This window comes from Zootoca vivipara, chromosome 14 (genome assembly GCF_963506605.1).
Source record: "Zootoca vivipara chromosome 14, rZooViv1.1, whole genome shotgun sequence".
In the NCBI taxonomy this organism is placed as follows: Eukaryota; Metazoa; Chordata; class Lepidosauria; order Squamata; family Lacertidae; genus Zootoca; species Zootoca vivipara.
This window is the reverse complement of record NC_083289.1, coordinates 4,432,492-4,451,846: the sequence shown is the minus strand read 5'-3', so window position 1 is coordinate 4,451,846 and position 19,355 is coordinate 4,432,492. Positions and strand designations below refer to the sequence as shown.

Sequence of the window (19,355 nt, the reverse complement as noted above, 5' to 3'; positions counted from 1 at the left end):
AACGGAGAAGGAGAAAGCAGCGCTTTCTCCTCCTCCGTTCCTGTCCCCCTGCCGCCGACAGCAAGGACGGGTCCCAGGGTTCGGAGAAGCGCTGCGCAAGCGCTTCTCCGAACCCTGGGATGTCTGCTTCCTGTCGGCGGCTGCGGGAGAGGAACGGAGAAGGAGAAAGCAGCGCTTTCTCCTCCTCCGTTCCTGTCCCCCTGCCGCCGACAGCAAGGACGGGTCCCAGGGTTCGGAGAAGCGCTGCGCAAGCGCTTCTCCGAACCCTGGGATGTCTGCTTCCTGTCGGCGGCTGCGGGAGAGGAACGGAGAAGGAGAAAGCAGCGCTTTCTCCTCCTCCGTTCCTGTCCCCCTGCCGCCGACAGCAAGGACGGGTCCCAGGGTTCGGAGAAGCGCTGCGCAAGCGCTTCTCCGAACCCTGGGATATCTGCTTCCTGTCGGCGGCTGCGGGAGAGGAACGGAGAAGTAAAAACCAGCGCTTTCTCCTCCTCCGTTCCTGTCCCCCTGCCGCCGACAGCAAGGACAGGTCCCAGGGTTCGGAGAAGCGCTGCGCAAGCGCTTCTCCGAACCCCAGGATTCTAGCGCCCGTTATTGAACGGGCTGAAAACCACTAGTAATACTATAACCATACAAAGAACTTGCACTGACAGAATTTATGTACTGCAGAGAGAAAGAAAAAGTTCTCCATTTCAAAAATCCCTACTGTGTTGTTCCTTTCTGCTATGATGCTTATAAAATTAGTTTGTGGGGAGTTGCCTCAGAATATCTCAGTCCTCTTTTTGCCCTTGAACTTCCTAAAGGTGGCAGCATTGCACTTCTGGATTTTCAGAGTACAGTACCCCGTGCATTCCATTCACATAGGTGCAAATGTTGTTAAGTACAATGAAGTCCGGTCATATACAGTGGTGCCTCGCTAGACGAAATTAATTCGTTCCACGGGTCTTTTCTTATAGCGAAAAATTCGTCTAGCGAATCCCATAGGAATGCACTGAATTTTTTCGACCCTTTTTTTGCCCATAGGAACGCATTAATTGAATTTCAATGCATTCCTATGGGAAACCGCGATTCGCTAGATGAATTTTTCGTAAAACGCATTCGTCTAGCGAGGCAAGCTCCGCTCGAAAAATCCTTTCGTTAAGCAGAAATTTCGTTAAGCAGGGCATTCGTTAAGCGAGGAACCACTGTGATCAGTATCTATAGATTGTGGCTATCCATAACAAACTTTCCCAATGTGAGTAAAATGCACTGTATCGATGATGACATATAGAGCCATTACAAATATGTATCTATGCAAAATTGAAACCATGGTGTGGTTGTGACCTCAAGACTGTTCATTCCAGCAGTGGCAATTACTGCTGTGGTGCTCTTAAGAGAATACAAAAGGGTGAGAACCACTATGTACTTTTTTATTTACCCTGATGCTACAGAGCCGAAGGGAGGCAGACTCTGAGCTCTTACAAGTTTTCTGCATTTCTATCCTTACAATCTGTGTATCGAAAAGTTGCATAACGGGGGCAGGGGGGCAGGGTGTCATGGGCTGCAGGGTGCCCACCAGTGGGCAGGCCCAGCACTGCCTGAAAACTCAGCGGGGTGGGACATGGGTGGCACACAGCCTGCAGGGCGCTCCAGCTGCTACATCCCTCCTGGCCACGAGCGGGCCCAGCGCTGCCAGAAAAAGCAGCATGGGGCGTACTGCTGGGAGGGCACCTGGGAGAGGCGTGTAAGCGCTGGCCTGCAGGTGTTCCTCCCAAGTCCTGGGTGCCCTCCCAGTGATGCACCCCACAATGTTTTTTTTCCTACAGTGCTGGGCTGGTGCATGCCAGCTCCTTCCCTCCCAGGAGGGATGCATTCACTCGGGCAATACACTTGGATGCCCTGCCTCCAGGGTGGGGGGGTGCACACGTACCCCCTTGCCCCAGGCGCCAGTGGGAGTTGCTATGCTGGTGTGCATATTGTAGAACCTGCACAAAAAAGAGAATCACCCAGAAGTTACTTCCTTTGCTACTTTGCATCTCAAAATAGTTTTCAGATTAAGCGAAGACTTCATGAACCCCAGGCCTGGTCCCAGATAAGTCCAGTCTGGCAGTGGCAGTGAATCAGATTTACATTCTGGTTATTTATGAAGTATGTAGACTAAAAATATGTTAACCAAGTGAAAACACACACACCCCTCTGGTTTTGCAGTACTTTCCAGTTTACATATTCCCGAAGCTAGAATATCAAGCCTTCTATGGAGTGGAAGCATTAACTGAAGGTGAAATATGTCGTTTGTGGACAGAGAGTTTGTTACATTCAAGAAGTTCATTTATAGTTGGTAAGTTCAGTCCTGCTAAACATAAGTTGATTCGTTCTGGGTTAATATTTTCTGTTCCTGCACTAAGAGGATCCCAATTTCCTGCCATTTTCTTTTTGCAAAATTCTTCACACAACCTTTTTTTTTAAATGGACTAACAGGGAATAATTTCTCAATGGAAAAACTGCTGAATGTTCCAATATGTAATTAAGTCCTGTGGCATCCATATGGAATTCATGGCCACAAAGATGTGACAGTGACACTTTTGATGGACAGCAGAGCCAGGCCAGAGTTTGGGGGTGCAGTCCCTCAGAATTCCACCAGAGGGCTGGAGCCTCTCTGATTGGCCACCAAGACAGCCGGTCAGTGGGGAGTGGAGCCAGCACTTTGGGAGGGAGAATAAAAGGAGCTGTTTCTGAGGCATGGGACGGCGCTTCCTCGGCGAAGGCAAGCAGGCGGACTGCCTGCCTGCTTGCCTTCGCCGAGGAAGCCGAAGGGGCAGCGGGCGCTTACTGGGTGAAGGCAAGCAGGCAGACAGCCCGCCTGCTTGCCTTTGCCGAGGAAGTGCCCTTCCGCTTCGGCTCGGCTACAGCAGCGCTTCCTCGGCGAAGGCAAGCAGGCAGACAGCCCGCCTGCTTGCCTTCGCCGAGGAAGCCGAAGCGGCAGCGGGTGCCGAGGGAAGCCGGTTTTGGCTTGGCGGCGGCGGGAAGAAGGAGAGGAATGCCTCCCCTTCTTCCCGCCGCCGCCAAGCCAGTCTCCGAGCCGAAGTGCGGCGCGGCAGGGGCTTTTCGCCATTTGCCTCCCCCCAGGGCTTCCCTTCCGTTCCTGCCCGGCTAGCGCCCGTTTACTTAACGGGCTGAATGACACTAGTTTTAAATAAAAGGACACATTCTACTCATGTAAAAACACTAGGCAGGCCCCGCAAATAACCCAGAGATGCATTTTAAATAAAAGAACACATTCTACTCATGTAAAAACATGCTGATTCATGGACCGTCCGCGGGCCGGATTTAGAAGGCGATTGGGCCGTGTCCGGCCCCCGGGCCTTAGTTTGGGGATCCCTGATAAACTGCGTTAAAAACATTGGCCTGAAGCATCTGCTGGACCTACATAAGGACCTAGAAAGGAGTAACAGAAACTGAAGTGTAACACCTGATTTTGAGTAAAGGGAGCTTAAGAGAAGATGTGCCTATACTACAGTATTTAAGCTTGTGACATAATCATATTTAGCATAAGTAATAAGTTAACTTCTACCTGAAAGAATGCATCTCCTGACCCAACTTTGTTTCACCAACTTCTTTTTTTTTGTTTTGTAAATAAAACTTCTCTTGTTTGGTTAACTCCTGCCTAAGACTTCCTTGAATTGGAGTTTCTCTCACACAAGATAGCCTGCGGTAAATTGCAGACATTCATTTAATTGGCGTACTGTGAGGTGGGTCCGCTATATTTAATTAGGAGCAGGATGAATCTGCTACATATTAATTGGTGGTTAGCGGTGGGATCCACTACAGCCCCATGCATACAAGGCCTTTTAAAGGGATTAGAAAAACTCCAGGGAACATCAGTCTATTAGCTATGATAGCTAAAAGGACTATCCCTTTTGAGAAGCAGCCTGGCTCTTGAAGATGGTGCTAAACGGAACAAAGTCATTGCTTTCGTGTGCTGCTTGTGAATGTTCAGAGATATCTGGTTCTTGCTGTTGGAAACAACTGATCCCAGAAGGCTATTCTCAAGTAACTTATTGCACAACTTGTAAGAAAAAAATAAAATCAGGCCCATGGTTAGCAGAAGTATGCCTAGAGAATAGGAATCTGAGTGTGTTGGATTATTGGTCCTTTCATGGAATCAAAGAATTGTAGAGTTGGAAATATCCCAAGGGTCATCATGACGATAAGCAACGTTATTTGGAGTGCTGAAGGCAGATTTTTGATAGTCTGTGCCCTTCCTAAATAGACTTATTCACTGCTATCTGTTCATGACCCATCATTGCACTGCTAACAACAATACAGGGCCGGGTGAGAGACTCTTTGTTACTCCATTACTGGCTAGCGGAGATGAGAACAGCACCTCATAGCTGAATTTGATTGGACTTAACCATCCAGGACTTAACTTTAGTTGTGCAGAGCAGTTGCTACTATGAGATCATTTGCCTTGGAATAAATGATACTGCATTTCATCATTTTATAAGCCACTTTGTGGGTTTTTGAGTGTAGGGCAAGGCAAGAAAAAAACCGCACATACCTGGAAATAATAAATAAATAAATTACAGTAAATGCTTCTTTGAAGGTAGTTGAGTTACTGATAAAATATGCAGACTGAGGATGCCCATCCTCTCTCTCCCTCTGACTCATAGGGATTTCTTGGTTAGGGGGATAAAGTTTAAAAGCAAACCAACCAAGAAACAAACAAACCCCCACCTCTTAATAATCTTTCTTTCTTGTGTAACCAGCCATGGAGTATGACTGATAACTTTGCTGTCAGGAAATTGACATTTGCTTAGAGTTGATAGCAGTATGTCAAATACAATGTCTATGTAAAGTTTACCTAACTTCAGAGCGCTTTTGGCAAAACACATGCAGTGGCTGGAAAGGTGCTCCACATTTAATGGCTGAACTGAAATTCAAACAAAGCACAATACAGATTCAAGACTACATTAGTTAGTAAGTGACAGAACATTCAAACAAGCAAGTGTTTAAATACTCTCTCCATCTCTGTGTACATAGATTAATTAAAGCAATTAGTTGCAGGAAGAAACGTTCAGTTAAAGTTTATTAATTGTTCATAGACTTCTGCACTTCAGAAAGCGAATGTTTGATTCTGTACACAGAAAAATCCAGAAAAGCCTACTAACAATGCATTTTTCCTTGTTAAAGATTTAAACAGGTTTAGAGCAAGCAATACCCATTGATAGCTGAACAATTTAGAGGGTGGTCAGTGGACGTTTTTGTTTGTTAGTTTTTAAAAAAGAAACCACTACATTACCAGCCACCAGCTCCTATATGCAGGGGTGGAGCAAGCGGGGGCAGGGGGGCAGCCCGCCCCGGGCACTGCCCTGGAGGGGGTGTCACTCGGGGCCACGCCCCTGCCCCTCGCCTCTGCACGGCAGCCTCAGGAAACAACAACAAAAAGCTGTCGGCGCGGCCGAGCAATTGAGCGCCGTGCGGGTGCCTGCTGGAAGGGGGGGTGGCGCCGCGCCAGTGGGCTATCTACCTGGACGCTCCGTTTAGAAGTCGTGGGGGGAGGCTATCCCCCTCTACCTAGCATGTATGTGCAGCGGGATGCTGCGCATGCGTACAATGTAGAGGGGATCGCGCACCCCTGCGACTTCTAGACGGAGCGCCTAGGCTGCAAGCAGATAGCCCACTGGTGGGGCGGGCGCATCACGCCAGTGGGCTATCTACCTGGAGCCTGGGCGCTCCATTTAGGCTCCGTTTAGAAGTTGTGGGGGGTGCGATCCCCCACTACCTAGCACGCATGTGCAGCGGGATGCTGCGCATGCGTACAGTGTAGAGGGGATCACACACACACCCCTGCGACTTCAAAACGGAGCCTAAACCGAGCGTCCAGGCTCTGTTTTGATTTCGCGGGGGGGTTGCGATCCCCCTCTACATAGCGATGCATGCATCGTTATGTAGCAATGCCGCGCCCCCCGGGGGCATGACAATTTGCCGCCCCGGGTGTCGCGGCACCTCTCTACGCCCCTGCCTATATGTGGCCCAGTGGTGACCAATGGTGTTTCGCTGGCTGCTGTTTGGAGTAGCCTGAGACTAGACAGATGGCAGTTTTAGGGGGTTCAGTAGAACTCACTCCTGGGTAAGTACAATAGTATGGTAACCATCAGGATTTTGGGGTTTGTTTTACCTGGTCTCCGTTTATAGTTCTTAGTTTTGTTTTATTGACGTTGTGATTGTGTCATGATATTTTAATCTAAATGCTGGTCTCTCCTCCACTACTTGAGAATTTCCTTTGTTGTGCAGTTCCTCATTTTTCATTGCAAAACTGTTTGGTGTTTTTTCTTTTCTTCAGGTCATGTTGATGCCTTGACTTCAAAGTTGTTTCTGCTTGAGCAACTGCCTGCAGAAGGGTTGAAAAAAAGATTTGGCACGTTTAAGTGAGTGAGCTTTCTATAATGTAAAAACTTTACAAGGTATTTGTTAATGACAACTTCAGAAGAAGAAGCATGTCTGAACAAGCCAGCTCCTTTTAAATGTCATTCCTCAAGTTACTACACTGTTAACAGTGCACTTTTATTTTATAACATTGTTGTGACCACCCTGGTTCAGGTATATTCTCTATTCCAACTCTACATGTTAATGATACAAATAAAATACAGTACAGGGTTACCACTTCACCAGGTGCTACCTGTTGGCTTCTTGTTATGGTTTGGGTAGATCATAGAATCATAGAATCGTAGAGTTGGAAGAGACCACGAGGGCCATCCAGTCCAACCCCCTGCCGAGCAGGAAACACCATCAAAGCATTCTTGACATATGCCCTGTCAAGCCTCTGCTCAAAGACCTCCAAAGAAGGAGACTCCACCACACTCCTTGGTAGCAAATTCCACTGTCGAACAGCTCTTGATATAGATGATGATATACTTAGGCAGAAAGTTGATGGATCATTTAGTAAAACCAAAGACAAATTGGATAACATTAAGTTGAGGGAGGGGGGCCTTTATTGTCAGGTGAATTTCCCATTAAACCATAGGTACCGTGTTTCTCACATTATAAAACATCCCTACAAAATAAGGCATGGCAGGATTTTTCTGAGGTGGCAAAATATAAGGCATACCTCGAAAATAAGCCATACCGCAGGTCTGTGGCAAAGAAGAGGGAAAGGAAGGGGGCTGCTCGGAACCAGCTGCTGCTGCTGTGTTAACCCCCGGGACCCGGCTGCAGCCTTTGCACGCGGCGCGCGAAGCCCCGGGACCCGGCTGCAGCCTTTGCACGCGGCGCGCGAAGCCCCGGGACCCGGCTGCAGCCTTTGCGCGCGGCGCGTGAAGCCCCGGGACCCGGCTGCAGCCTTTGCGCGCGGCGCGCGAAGCCCCGGGACCCGGCTGCAGCCTTTGCGCGCGGCGCGCGAAGCCCCGGGACCCGGCTGCAGCCTTTGCGCGCGGCGCGCGAAGCCCCGGGGCCCGGCTGCAGCCTTTGCGCGCGAAGCCCCGGGACCCGGCTGCAGCCTTTGCACGCGGCGCGCGAAGCCCCGGGACCCGGCTGCAGCCTTTGCGCGCGCCGCGCGAAGCCCCGGGACCCGGCTACAGCCTTTGCACGGGCCGTGCGAAGCCCCGGGACCCGGCTACAGCCTTTGCACGGGCCGCGCGAAGCCCCGGGACCCGGCTACAGCCTTTGCATGCGGCGCACGAAGCCCCGCTCACAGACAGGCAGGCGCACGAACGAACGAACGAGGGAGGTGAGGAAATGGCCAGGAGAGGTTTCCCTCTCACCCCTGTCGTGAGAGGGCGGCAAGCGGCTACCGTATAGAATTTAATTTTATGTATGGCTTTTTCGTTCCTAGAAGGAGGCTCTGGTGGGGTTTTTATGCATCAGCAGGTGCCAAAATAGCTTGGGGTCAGACTACGCACAAATTCAGACTTGCCCATAGGAAAGATCAACAAATGGGGTTTTAAAAGAATTCCCAGCTGCATTAAGGTAGGTTTAATGATGATGATGATGATGATGATGATGATGATGTGTAGGAACTGTAGGAGTACATTGGCAATGGGTACTAAGAGATAGCTTGCTAATTCCTAAATCTCCAATAGGTTGCATTGGTTTCCCATTGGGCACCCAGATCTATTCCACTAATTACTCATACTGCACTACCCATGTACTGTAATAAAAATAAGACATCCCTTGAAAATAAGCCATGGTGTGTTTTTTTTGAGAAAAAAATAAATATAAGACATGTCTTATAATATGAGAAACACGGTAGCACTTTCAGTTCACACTGAATCATTGCCAAAGCAGGTTTCTTTCGTCATTGTGTGTGTTCTGAGCAGTCAGGTGACACAGGCCACACACTTCCAATGTTCACTTTGCTGTCATGATTTTGAAACTTTCCTTTTGTGAAAAAACGTGATATGAGAATCTCTTGCCAGATTTCCCACATGTCTGGTGCTGTGGTGGCTGAATGGAGCATTACAGTGGCACCTCGGTTTTCAAACGTCTCCATTGACAAACGTTTCGGTTTTTGAACACCGTAAACCTGGAAGTACCATATTAGCCCAAATATAAGCCGCACCTTTAAAATTGGAGAGGGGGAAAGAAAAAAAGAAAAATTACCTGAATATAAGCCGCTCCCTGCCTTGCTGCTCCTGGCTCCATACTGGGGGCAGGGGAGAGACATGCTGTGTTGCCAACGGCCTTTCCCCTTCCTCACTCTCTCCCTTCCCGGCCTTGGGGGAGAGGACAGGGGGCTACGCACAGGGCGGGTGTCTCACTTTGCTGCGCTCCTGGTGCTGTTTGCCCCGCACTCTTGGCTGCACACCATAAGTTCGCGAATATAAGTCACACTTTAACTTTTTACTGATGGAATTTGGGGGGGGGGGTTGAGGCTTATATTCAGGCCAATACGGTAAATGCTTGGGTTTTTGAACGCACCTCAAAAGTCGAACATGAAACACAGCTTCTGTATTGAGTTTTCTGTTTTAAGGCTTCCATACTGAGTTTTCAGTTTTCAAACATTTCAGAACTCAAAACGGTCTTCTGGAACAGATTACCTTTGAAAACCAAGGTACCTACCACTCTACGGTATAGGGCTGAATAGCCTAGTCAACTGATCAGGGAAGTTTGTCAGAATTCACAAACTATGTAGCTGTGTGTGTGTGTGTGTGTGTGTGTGTGTGTGTGTGTGTGTGTGTGTTTGAGAGGCCAATGATTTATAATGCACTAATTTTTAGTGTTCATGAAACACTTCCCTCAAATTATTTGTTGCTTATGAATAATTCTGTTATAATTATGAATCTTTCTGTAAGTGTGGAACTGGCACTTTTACAAGCACCACATAGCTACAGTTATAGGTAGGTAGCCGTGTTGGTCTGAGTCGAAACAAAATAAAAAAATTCCTTCAGTAGCACCTTAAAGACCAACTAAGTTTTTATTTTGGTATGAGCTTTCGTGTGCATGCACACTTCATCAGATAACAGGTATCTACATGCACACGAAAGCTCATACCAAAATAAAAACTTAGTTGGTATTTAAGGTGCTACTGAAGGAATTTTTTTATCACATAGGTACAAATAGTGTTGCAAGAAACCTGTTGGTTTTAGGCAGGGGCCTTTGCTGTGTTGTTTTCAGCATTTTTTTTGTACATTTTTAGCAACTGCCTGTATATATTTTGATAAGATCAGACACTAAAAGCAAGTTAACATAGTTTTTATCATAATTTTAAGATGAATGTTTTATATTCTAGGTAAACTGCTTAGAAGTTAAGAATGATTAAGTGGTATATAACCATCCTGTTACATTAATAAATTTACACATGCAGGCCAGCAAATTCACTGAATATTCTTCAACATATACTGAAGAAAGTGACTGGGTATGTATTTCCTTTGACTTTATTTCTAAATCCATGGTCCTATGCTAATTTTGTGAAAAGCCCTTGCAGACTTAGAGCTCCAGGTGCATAAGGAAGGCTCACAAGCTGGAAGGTCCTAGGGAGCCATGCGATGGAAGGCAACAGGAAGAGAAAAGGGGCATGGGTAGCAGGATCCGGGACCAAGAACCGTGAAAGCTGCTGAGCCAAGGTTGTGAGAATGAAGGGAAGGCAGACCCAATGCAAAAAAAGAACCTGGGCTGAGAGAACCCACATTCATAAACCAGTAAGCTACCCAGCAGAGGAACAAAAGAAGGAGAACTCTGCACTTGTTTAGCCAGCGTCCTGATCTGACCTGAAAGGTTTTCATTCATTCTTTTGTTAATCTTTTTATATGGCACTTTTCCATGGGACTGTGACTATAGTAACTTGCAACATGTCAGACCATCAACAATAATTAGCACAGTTCAAAACTATGGTATGAGCAATTGCAAATAACCATGGTGTTAGTCAGCAAGTACTGTACAAGATAAGATTGTCAACAATAGGAATAAACTGACCTAGCCCAGCATCTTGTAGCCAAACAGGAGAAGAGAATAAAGCTGAACACAAAAATGCACTGTGCTCATTGTCAAACAGCCTGGGGTTCTCCATAGGCATGTTGTTTGCCAGCCACACACTTCGCTTGTGGCAGCCTTTCTCCCAGATCTTACCTGGATCTCCTTGCTGAATCTCTTCTCTCCATAGGGGAAGATAAAGATTGCCAGTCCTCCTTCAGACCCTGCATGCACTCACAGTGCTGCTATTTCTCAGGCTCTCCCCATTAAGCCCCCCCCCCTTCATGTACTACCTTCCACACACGTGCTAAGCAGTCCTAGGAGTTGACTGAATCTAAAAGTCCCAAGTGAAAACTACAAGGTAGTAGAGTAATGGAGGGAGCATAGGAAAGAGTTGGCACTTCTGGCTACCTCCTCAAACTTAATGGTGACAAAGCCTTCTCCATTCCTCCTCCCAGAACCAGTGGTTGAGGTGGTGAGGATTCTATGTGCAAGCTGTGTTTGCTTTCAAAGGACTTTGCATAGTGCAGGAGGTGGAACATTTAGTCTTGTACAAGTCACAGCTCTTAATGTTGTTGGGATTTGCAGTACATCTGGCAAATGGGAACAGAATACTCTTGTGCTCTTCCCTTTCTTCACTGTTCATTTGCTTCAAAGCCACAAAGCAAACCATTTTAGCCTCCATTTGTACTTTTAGTTTGCAGGAGGGCTCTTACCTATTGGCTCACGCAGCAGGAGACTCTTCCGTTACCATCTATAAGAGCTGCGACGGAAAAGCCACCAGAGCAATGTACAACTTGCATTCAGCTCACTCTGCCCTGCCCAGCATGCCTTCTGGCCTCTCAGTTCCGTGGGTGCCACTAGATCCCAACATCCCTCTGCCCTATCATTTTGCTCAAGGGCGAGTTCCATGCACTTTCCCACCAAAGCCAGCAAACCCTGTGAAGAACCAGAAGGTGAGATTTTAATATTACACTTTACATAACATTGTCATTTTTTGCATTTTATGGCCATTTGATCTCACCATTTTACATTTACAGTATATATATTTCCAGTATTCTTAGAATTTTGAAGTGTCAGGCATAGCTCTAATGGCTTTAGCCCAAACGTAGCAGAGTTTTCCTGCACAGCGCAGAAGCTAGTTGAGGTGGAAATGACTAGTCGGCTAGACGCAGAATAACTATTTACAGGATTTATTAAAAGAAAATAAAAGCAGCAGAGTTTCTGCATACAAAGCAAAGCAAAATAAATCCTCTCTGTCTCTCTCTCTCCAACCATACACAGCACTCCTACTCCTAACACCCAACAAGAAACAACTGTGCTAGCATAACAGAGTTCAGTGCTGGACATTAACCAATCAGAGAGTAGTTTCCAGGCCAGGCAGACCTTGGCTTTCTGCCAAGAGTAAATTGACACTGCCTTGAGTTAATTGTATGAAGCAAGAATCTGTAAGTTTCCCATCAGAACCAATTAACAGAAACTGAACAAGTATATAGGTATGCTTGTGTATATCTGCCAGGTGAAGAATTTATGTATTCATTCCTTTTCTGTTCTGTACCTTTCGCATATGAAAGATACCAGGGTGGCTAGTAATATGTAGCATAAACACTTCATGCATCTGATGAAGTGGACCCTAGTCCACAAACACATGTGCCTTTCAAGGAACCAGAAAGACTCTTGGTAGTTTTAGGAAATTGTATGTGGTTCCATTAAAAAAACAACAGGAGCCTTGTGTTTTTCTTGACTGTGGCTGTGTGATTACTTCTGATGTAGGATAACATGATTTTGTTGTTCCAGTTAGAAACATATAATTTTATGTGGGTGGTTGTTTCTTCTTTTTTCTTTGTAAATAAAACCAAACAACTCCACTGAATGTATACATTTTCAGTCTCTTCCAACTATATAGTTGAAGCAGTGAGAAAATGTTCAATCTCTTGCAGCACATATGGAAGTCAGACTGGCCACACTGTTGCATCTACTCCACTATTATCTCTGCTAAGAGGCAACAGCTCTGGGGTTCCTTGCAGAGATCCTTCTGCCCTGAAATTATTTTCTAGTGATCTCAGGAGTTGAACTTGTGGCCTTCTCTCGACAGAGACTCTGACCCATCTCTGAGCCACAGTTGCTTGTGGGTTTTATTTGAAATATTTATGAGAATGGGGAAAAGAAATATATTCTGTAAAATCAAATATCTGGTCACCCTGACCTGCTCAAAATATAAGGAAGAGCTTAACAAAGCTGCAACCTGTGATGTTATACTTGTAGACAAATGACCATAAGCATAAGAAACTTAAGAACTGCTCCATCTATTCCAGTATTCTGCTTCTACCTGGTCAGCCAGGTACCTCTGGTAAGCTTGCAAGAAGGGTATGAAGGTAGATGCATGACCCTGTTTGCCCCCAGCACCTGGTAGGGTTGCCATATTTCAAAAAGTAAAAACTAGGACACCCCGTTTTACAAAAACGCCCAAAAACATGTTATTTTCGGTTGACTTGCCTAAGATCCAGGACAAAGCACCTGGAAGCACCTTTCAGAAATCCGCCCAGACATCAATTCCACCTTTGAAATCCCAGTAATGTCTGGGAAAACCTAGATGTATGGTAGCCCTAGCACCTAGTATTTGGAGGTATAATGCTCTCTACACCGATGCTCCATTTTAACTGCCATGGCTGATTGGTCTAACGACATCAATGAATTTAAGCTAAGGGCCGAGACCACATCCCACAGTAGCAAATTCCCTAATTAGGTCCTGTGTGACAAAGTACTTTCCTTTTATCATTACTGAATCTACTGCTTATTTACTTCATTGAAAGACTTCAAATTCTAACATTTTGTGTGTGAAAGAGAAATGCCCTCCTCTCAACACCGCTCATAAGTTTATAAACTTTTAGCACGTTTCCCAAGAGTAGCTGGTGAATGGTTTATGGAGTAAGCTTGAATTCTAGTACTGCTTGAACTTGCTGATTGGCGTAAAACATTGAAGCTGCAATCCTGTGCATGTTTATTTGGGAGTAAGCCATATTGGACTTGGTGGGGCTTAGTGCTGAGTAAAGTTGCATAGTATCGCACAGTGTGTCTTAACACTAGGAATGTGGCCCAGTGTATAGATAGGGAAAACAGCTGCTTCTGCTGCTATATAATCATTATTTAGTGCCAGCAAAGTGAAGGGTGTTATCCAGTATCCAAAAGTGACTTGTTGCCTCTCTTATAATATTAGCCAGAACAAGCTCAGAGGTGTGGGTGGGACAGGGAGCAAACAGGTACTGTATAATGTACAGCTAAAGAGAGATGAGTGTAAATCTGCAATGACTTTTCTGGAAAGGTGAATTCAGGAGATTGTGAGGAAAGAGGAGTGTTTAAAAACACGGAGAGGCTGTTGAACCACAGAGAATATTGTGGTAGAAAACGCAGAGATAGAGATGGAGAAGGAGGCAAAAGGTGTAGGCAGCTTGCCCAGCTTGAAAGCAAAAAGAGACTGCAAGGGAAGTTAAAGAAAATACCTGCAATGTTACGCAAATAAACGCTGCAACTGCATTTGGAATACTGTGGGCAGTTCTGATCACCTGACATAAAAACGAATACTGTAGAGTTGGAAAAGGTTCAGAAAAGGGCAACCAAAATTATAAAGGGTCTAGAACGACTCTTCTACAAGGAGAAGTTGCAGGCTTTTTAGTTTAGAGAAAAAATGTTTAAGAGGTGACATGAGAGAAGTTTATAAAATAATGCATGGCATTGTAACTGATGGTGAAGAGAGGCGGTGTGACCAGTGCGGAGATTGGGGCATTGGCTTCTAGTAATTTTGGAGGTAAAGTGCCATAGACCTTTGAGATGATACAGAGGTGTTTTCAGAAGCTGCATGTGACTGGAACACACACACACACCCCCCAAGTATTTTGCATGGAGCAGGCAGGGGTGTGCAGTTTGGATGGGGGGGGAGTCTAACCCTTTGCCCCTATACTACAGCCCCCAATGGAATTATACATCTCAAAAGTGCTATTAGCTTAAGCTATTAACCCTGAAGTTTCCCCCCATCTATGGTATAGATCTAGCTACACCAAATCAGGGCAACTGCCTTTGATTAAATGCAAAAACATCAGAAGGCTTCCACATCACTTGTAGGTTTTCAGGGAACTTAAGATATAAACGCTTGTTCCTGAAAACTCTACTTGTGTCTTTTTTCAGAGTAACTCAGGAAGTACCAGTAGCTAGCCAGGAGCACAATCACAGATCACTGAAATTTTCACAGATGCAGCTGAGGGGGTAATACAAAAATGCTAAGTATCCAATGAAGGCTGGGGGTGTGTATCTTCCAAAGCTCACAGGTTCAATCCCTGACATCTCCAGGCAGGACTGGGAATGTTCCCTGTCTGAAACCCTGGAGAGCTGCTGCCCGTCAATACATACCTGCCAAGTCTTTCGCGGAGAAATCCGGGATCGGCAGTCGCGTGTCACTTTGCCCAACTATGGGCACCGAAAATGGCCGGCACCGGAAGTCGCGTCTACGCATGTCCAGAAGTGCGTAGACGCAACTTCCGGCACCGGCCATTTTCGGTGCCCATAGATGGGCAAAGCGACACCGGAAGTTGCGTCTACGCACTTCCGGACATGCGTAGACGCGACTTCCAGCGCTGGCCATTTTCTGGTGCCCATAGATGGGCAAAGTGGCACCAGAAAAATGGCTGCCGACAGGAGCCAAAATAAGGGAGATTAACAGGAGAGGAGCTGAAACGGGAGACCGCCGGGAAACGGTAAGGAAAAATGGGGGTTTCCCGGGAAATACGGGGTACTTGGCAGCTATTCGTCAGTATAGACACTGCTGAGCTAGATGGACAAATGGTCTGACTCTGTACAAGGCACCTTTCTACATTCCTTCCTATAAAGCAGACCCTTCACAACAATATATCATGTAGTGTAATTTGCTCCATCCTTAACTGTTTTAGGACTGAGTTAAGGGGAAGGAAGAAGGTGTTTCACTGTCTTTCATTTCTGAGCAAATGTTAGCAAAGTTAGGTAGAATCTACAAGAAACTTCACACCCTGAACTTTAATCAGATTTGAAGTGGTTTCCTCTTTTACTCTCTCTTTTGCTTCCCTGTTCTTTTCACTCCTAGATGAGTGGGACAAAAGCACACACAGGCACACCCAACCGCAAAGAGCAAGTTCCCATGGAAACAAACAACGATCACCCGCCAGCTAATCCTTTTCGAAAGAGACGTGGGGCTGCCCAGAACAAGTCAATGATGAGAAATATCTACAGGCAGGCAAATCGAGGGTCAAATTGGAAGTCCTGGAAAAAACCAAAGATGAGCCAACTTAGTCATTTGGAGGAAACGTAGAGCAAATGACTGTACAGCCATGGAGAGAATGCCAGGATGGGCGAACTTATCTGTCAAGAAATGCTGCTGCAAAACCTTTTGACTTATTTTCTTTATCCAGTCAAATTGGTTGAGGGCTGTTTCTATCAAGGCAAGTGCAGACCTGAAGCAACTATCTGTAATAGTTTGCTGTTAGTGGGCCAAGTTGCAGGGAATAAATGTGGGGAACTTTCTGAACATCATCTTTTATTATTAATAAAATTAAACCAGCCACAGCATGCCTTTCGAAACCAGCCGTTGCACTTAAGTGATCTGGGCCAAAGCAGATCTATAACTGACACTCAAGCAACCCCTACTCCAGCTTCTTTTGGTTTTTCTTGAAAGTTGGTTGACTCCCACATCGCATCTCTTGGATCCTCACTTAATAACAGCATGCTTGAAACAAGTACCACAGATACATGCAATGGGTTTGTGTTGCAAACAATTACAGCCCAGTGCTGCATTAAAAAATAATAATACTATTTTATATTTGTTTGAAATTGAAGTAGGCTACTCACACAAAGTTACTTTAATGCAGTTAAAAATAATAATATGATTGATTTTAAATGTTCCAGTTGCACTCTAAAAGTTTGAATTTGACTTTTCTCATCTGTTTGGTTGTTGATAGTGGTGTTTTTTTCTGTGTGTAGGTTGTGAAAAACACTACCAAGTTTGAGTCTTGTCAGCTTGGCTCCCTAAGTGTACAGGTGAAACTTGGAAAATTAGAATATCGTCAAAAAGTGCATTTATTTCAGTAATGCAACTTATTATTTTTTATTTTTCTTTTAATTTTTACAAATGCTTTCTTTTGGAAATTCCACGGTAATAAAACAATTAGTTACAATAATACAAAAATAAACATCGCTTTTACATTTCATTAATTACATTCCATTTATAATCGACCCGCCTAACGACAAATAATTACAATTACAACAAATAAAGGCTTGACATATCTTGCTTTGCATGTCATGCATCTATCTCATATATTGGTTTCACCTTTTAAGTTGCATTACTGAAATAAATGCACTTTTCGACGATATTACAATTTTCCGAGTTTCACCTGTAATTTTAAGTTGTAGATTGATAAACTACTTTTTAAAGAAAACATTATTGCCCTATTCAGATACACAGGCTGCCCTACCATGAAGTGGAGGTGGTGGTTGGGTACAGCAGCAGATAGTTGCATCTGACTGATGCCACAGGACATTTCTCCTGCTGAGCCTCCTTGAAGTAAACAGCTGTACAAGAGCGCCATAGGGTGGTTCTGCTGCTGCTGCTGCTGCTGCTGCTGCTGCTGCTGCTGCTGCTGCTGCTGCTGAGTTTACTGAGGCTTGCACAGGATAACTGATTTGTAACCCATATTAGTAAATTTATAGCAGGCACCAATCTAACTTTTCATTTCAGGTATCTTTGGCCCTCTGAATGCAGACGCACTCTGAACCTGGCTGGAATGTGTCGTTGAACTCTGCTAATGCCTTTTGCTTTCCTGGATGGAGAGATGTTGGGAGGGGAGGGGGTAATTTTGGCATGGTTGGAATTTGGCTGCTGCACAAACATAAGAATAATATTTGTTTCTCTGTCCACTTCTCCTGCCACTCTGCTCACTTCTGCCTCTCACGCTGCCACCTCTGCCATGTTCCCACAAGGAAATGCAACCCTCAGTCTAAAAGAAGTTCCCTACCACTGTTCTAAACTGTACATTTTTATTAGGAACAATTTCCTTGTGTGGGGCTCCACTTAAAGAGCTACTCTTGGTGAGAGAGAATGGTTTTAAACAAGTTCTGTGTTAAACAGTGCAAACCCGTACAAAGAGACAACTACTTCATGACACAGAAAAGAGGTTTAACACACTAATACCTTTTCATTCATTTGTAGCCTTGTTTGCCTTCTGTTGCCATAGCAGACACCCTCTTCTCTGTTGCTCTGAACTTGTTTCAGTTCCTTAATGAAAAGGAGCAAAGTTTGCTTTGCACTGTTGCTAAATAGTAGGTTCTGTTTCAAAACCATAAATCCAGTCTTTGACCTCCCACAGAAGAAATATTTTGGCGGTGAGTCATGTATGCGCTCGATAACAAGAGGGTGGGGTTCAGCAGCTCGGTGTTTCAGCTCACTTTAAAATGGGGGGAATCAAGGCATTTTCTCAACCTGTCTGTAAGGTTTACCTTCTTGCTGCTCAAACCTCTGCGTAGAGGCCTCTGACAGTTAGCTGTACATGATTGCATAACCCCCCCCCCCTTTTCTCTTGTGATTGGGGTGGCATTTCTTTGCTCCTAGCTGATATATGCAGATTGGCTGCTGCAAGGTTTAGGCTTTAGGGTGTTCTCATGTTCCCAAGGGAGATGCCAGTCCTGCTTCACTGAAGTCTTTTTCTAGACAAGCAAAACTTGTCAGTCAGACTTTGGAGTGCCTAGAGCTTAAAGCTGTATGCTGAGAATCTGGGTGTGGCTTTCAAATGGTGCAACATTTTGTATTCCTATTTTTAAGGCAGCCTTTGCTACCCAAGTGCCCTCCAGATGTTTTGGACTACAACTTCCAACAGCCCCAGCCAGCGTGACTGTATTTCCATGGGGCTGGTGAAAAACTTCCATTCATGGCAATGGAAGCAGGCTGTAGGTGCTCCAGATTACAGGGGTGGGGGCAATGAGTTTTTCAAAAATCTAAAAAACGGAGCAGACACAGAGCAATGGATTCAAATTACAAGAAAGAAGATTCCACCTAAACATTAGAAAGAACTTCCTGACAGTAAGAGCTGTTCAACAGTGGAATTTGCTGCCAAGGAGTGTGGTGGCGTCTCCTTCTTTGGAGGTCTTTAAGGAGGTCTTGACAAGCATATGTCAAGAATGCTTTGATGGTGTTTCCTGCTCGGCAGGGGGTTGGACTGGATGGCCCTTGTGGTCTCTTCCAACTCTATGATTCTAGGGTTGCCTTCAGATGTCTATGAAAATCTATATAGTTGTTTAACTCTGGCATCTGCCAAGAGGGCATTCCACAGGGCTGGCACAACTACCAAGGAAGCCCTCCGCCTGGTTCCCTGTACTGTAGTTTCACTTCTCACCATGAGCAAACTGCCAGAAGGCCCTCAGAGCTGGACCTCTGTGTCTGGGCTGAACAATGTGGGTAGAGATGCTCCTTCAGGTATACAGGGCCAAGGATATTTAGGGCTTTAAAGGTCAGCACCAGCACTTCGTATTTTCCTGCCCCTTGGATCTAATGGGCTTTTTTGTAAGTCGTTTTGAGTTGCCATGACAAAAAAAAGTCGTTGTTTGCAAGCCCAGGTTTTGCAGGGGGAATGTGTCATATAATTCTATAACATGTGCTTCACTGCACCTATAATGCAGGTGACATGACATTATTGGGGTGCGTTTCTTTCCCTCATCAGCCACCAGTAATACCACTAACATGATGTCATCAGATCACCTGTTTCCTGGCCCCCAACCCCTTGGCTGTTAAAATACATAACATTCTGTCCTTGCATCACACATGCTTCCTTCTCTCTTGCATGCTCCTTTTTCAGATTACTTGGGAAGTCCCCACTTCAGACGGGTGCTTTGGAGGAACTCTGCTTCAGTTCAGACAAGCCCCAAAGCTGTCTGAAATGGGCCCACTTTGGTTCTTGAGT

At 45.5% G+C, this 19,355-nt stretch overlaps 1 protein-coding gene and 1 long non-coding RNA gene across 3 annotated transcripts in view; one reads left to right on the top strand and one right to left on the bottom strand.

The window, feature by feature from the left end:
* The window catches only part of ICE2 (interactor of little elongation complex ELL subunit 2), a 37,883-nt gene extending 20,284 nt beyond the window's left edge, over positions 1 to 17,599 (top strand). For both annotated transcript variants that reach the window (XM_035132133.2, XM_035132132.2), the window contains exons 11-15: positions 2,185 to 2,314; positions 6,320 to 6,404; positions 9,779 to 9,829; positions 11,081 to 11,339; positions 15,494 to 17,599. In XM_035132133.2, the coding sequence (XP_034988024.2) occupies positions 2,185 to 2,314; positions 6,320 to 6,404; positions 9,779 to 9,829; positions 11,081 to 11,339; positions 15,494 to 15,718 (750 nt within the window). In that variant the 3' untranslated portion in view covers positions 15,719 to 17,599. The remainder of the gene's footprint in view (positions 1 to 2,184; positions 2,315 to 6,319; positions 6,405 to 9,778; positions 9,830 to 11,080; positions 11,340 to 15,493) is intronic.
* LOC118093206 (uncharacterized) lies at positions 5,979 to 17,680 on the bottom strand. The gene is made up of 3 exons (XR_004693607.2): positions 17,594 to 17,680; positions 11,100 to 11,322; positions 5,979 to 6,367 (listed from the first exon to the last, which is right to left on the bottom strand). It is a non-coding gene; the product is annotated as an uncharacterized LOC118093206 (long non-coding RNA).
* Positions 17,681 to 19,355: the final 1,675 nt, after the last annotated feature.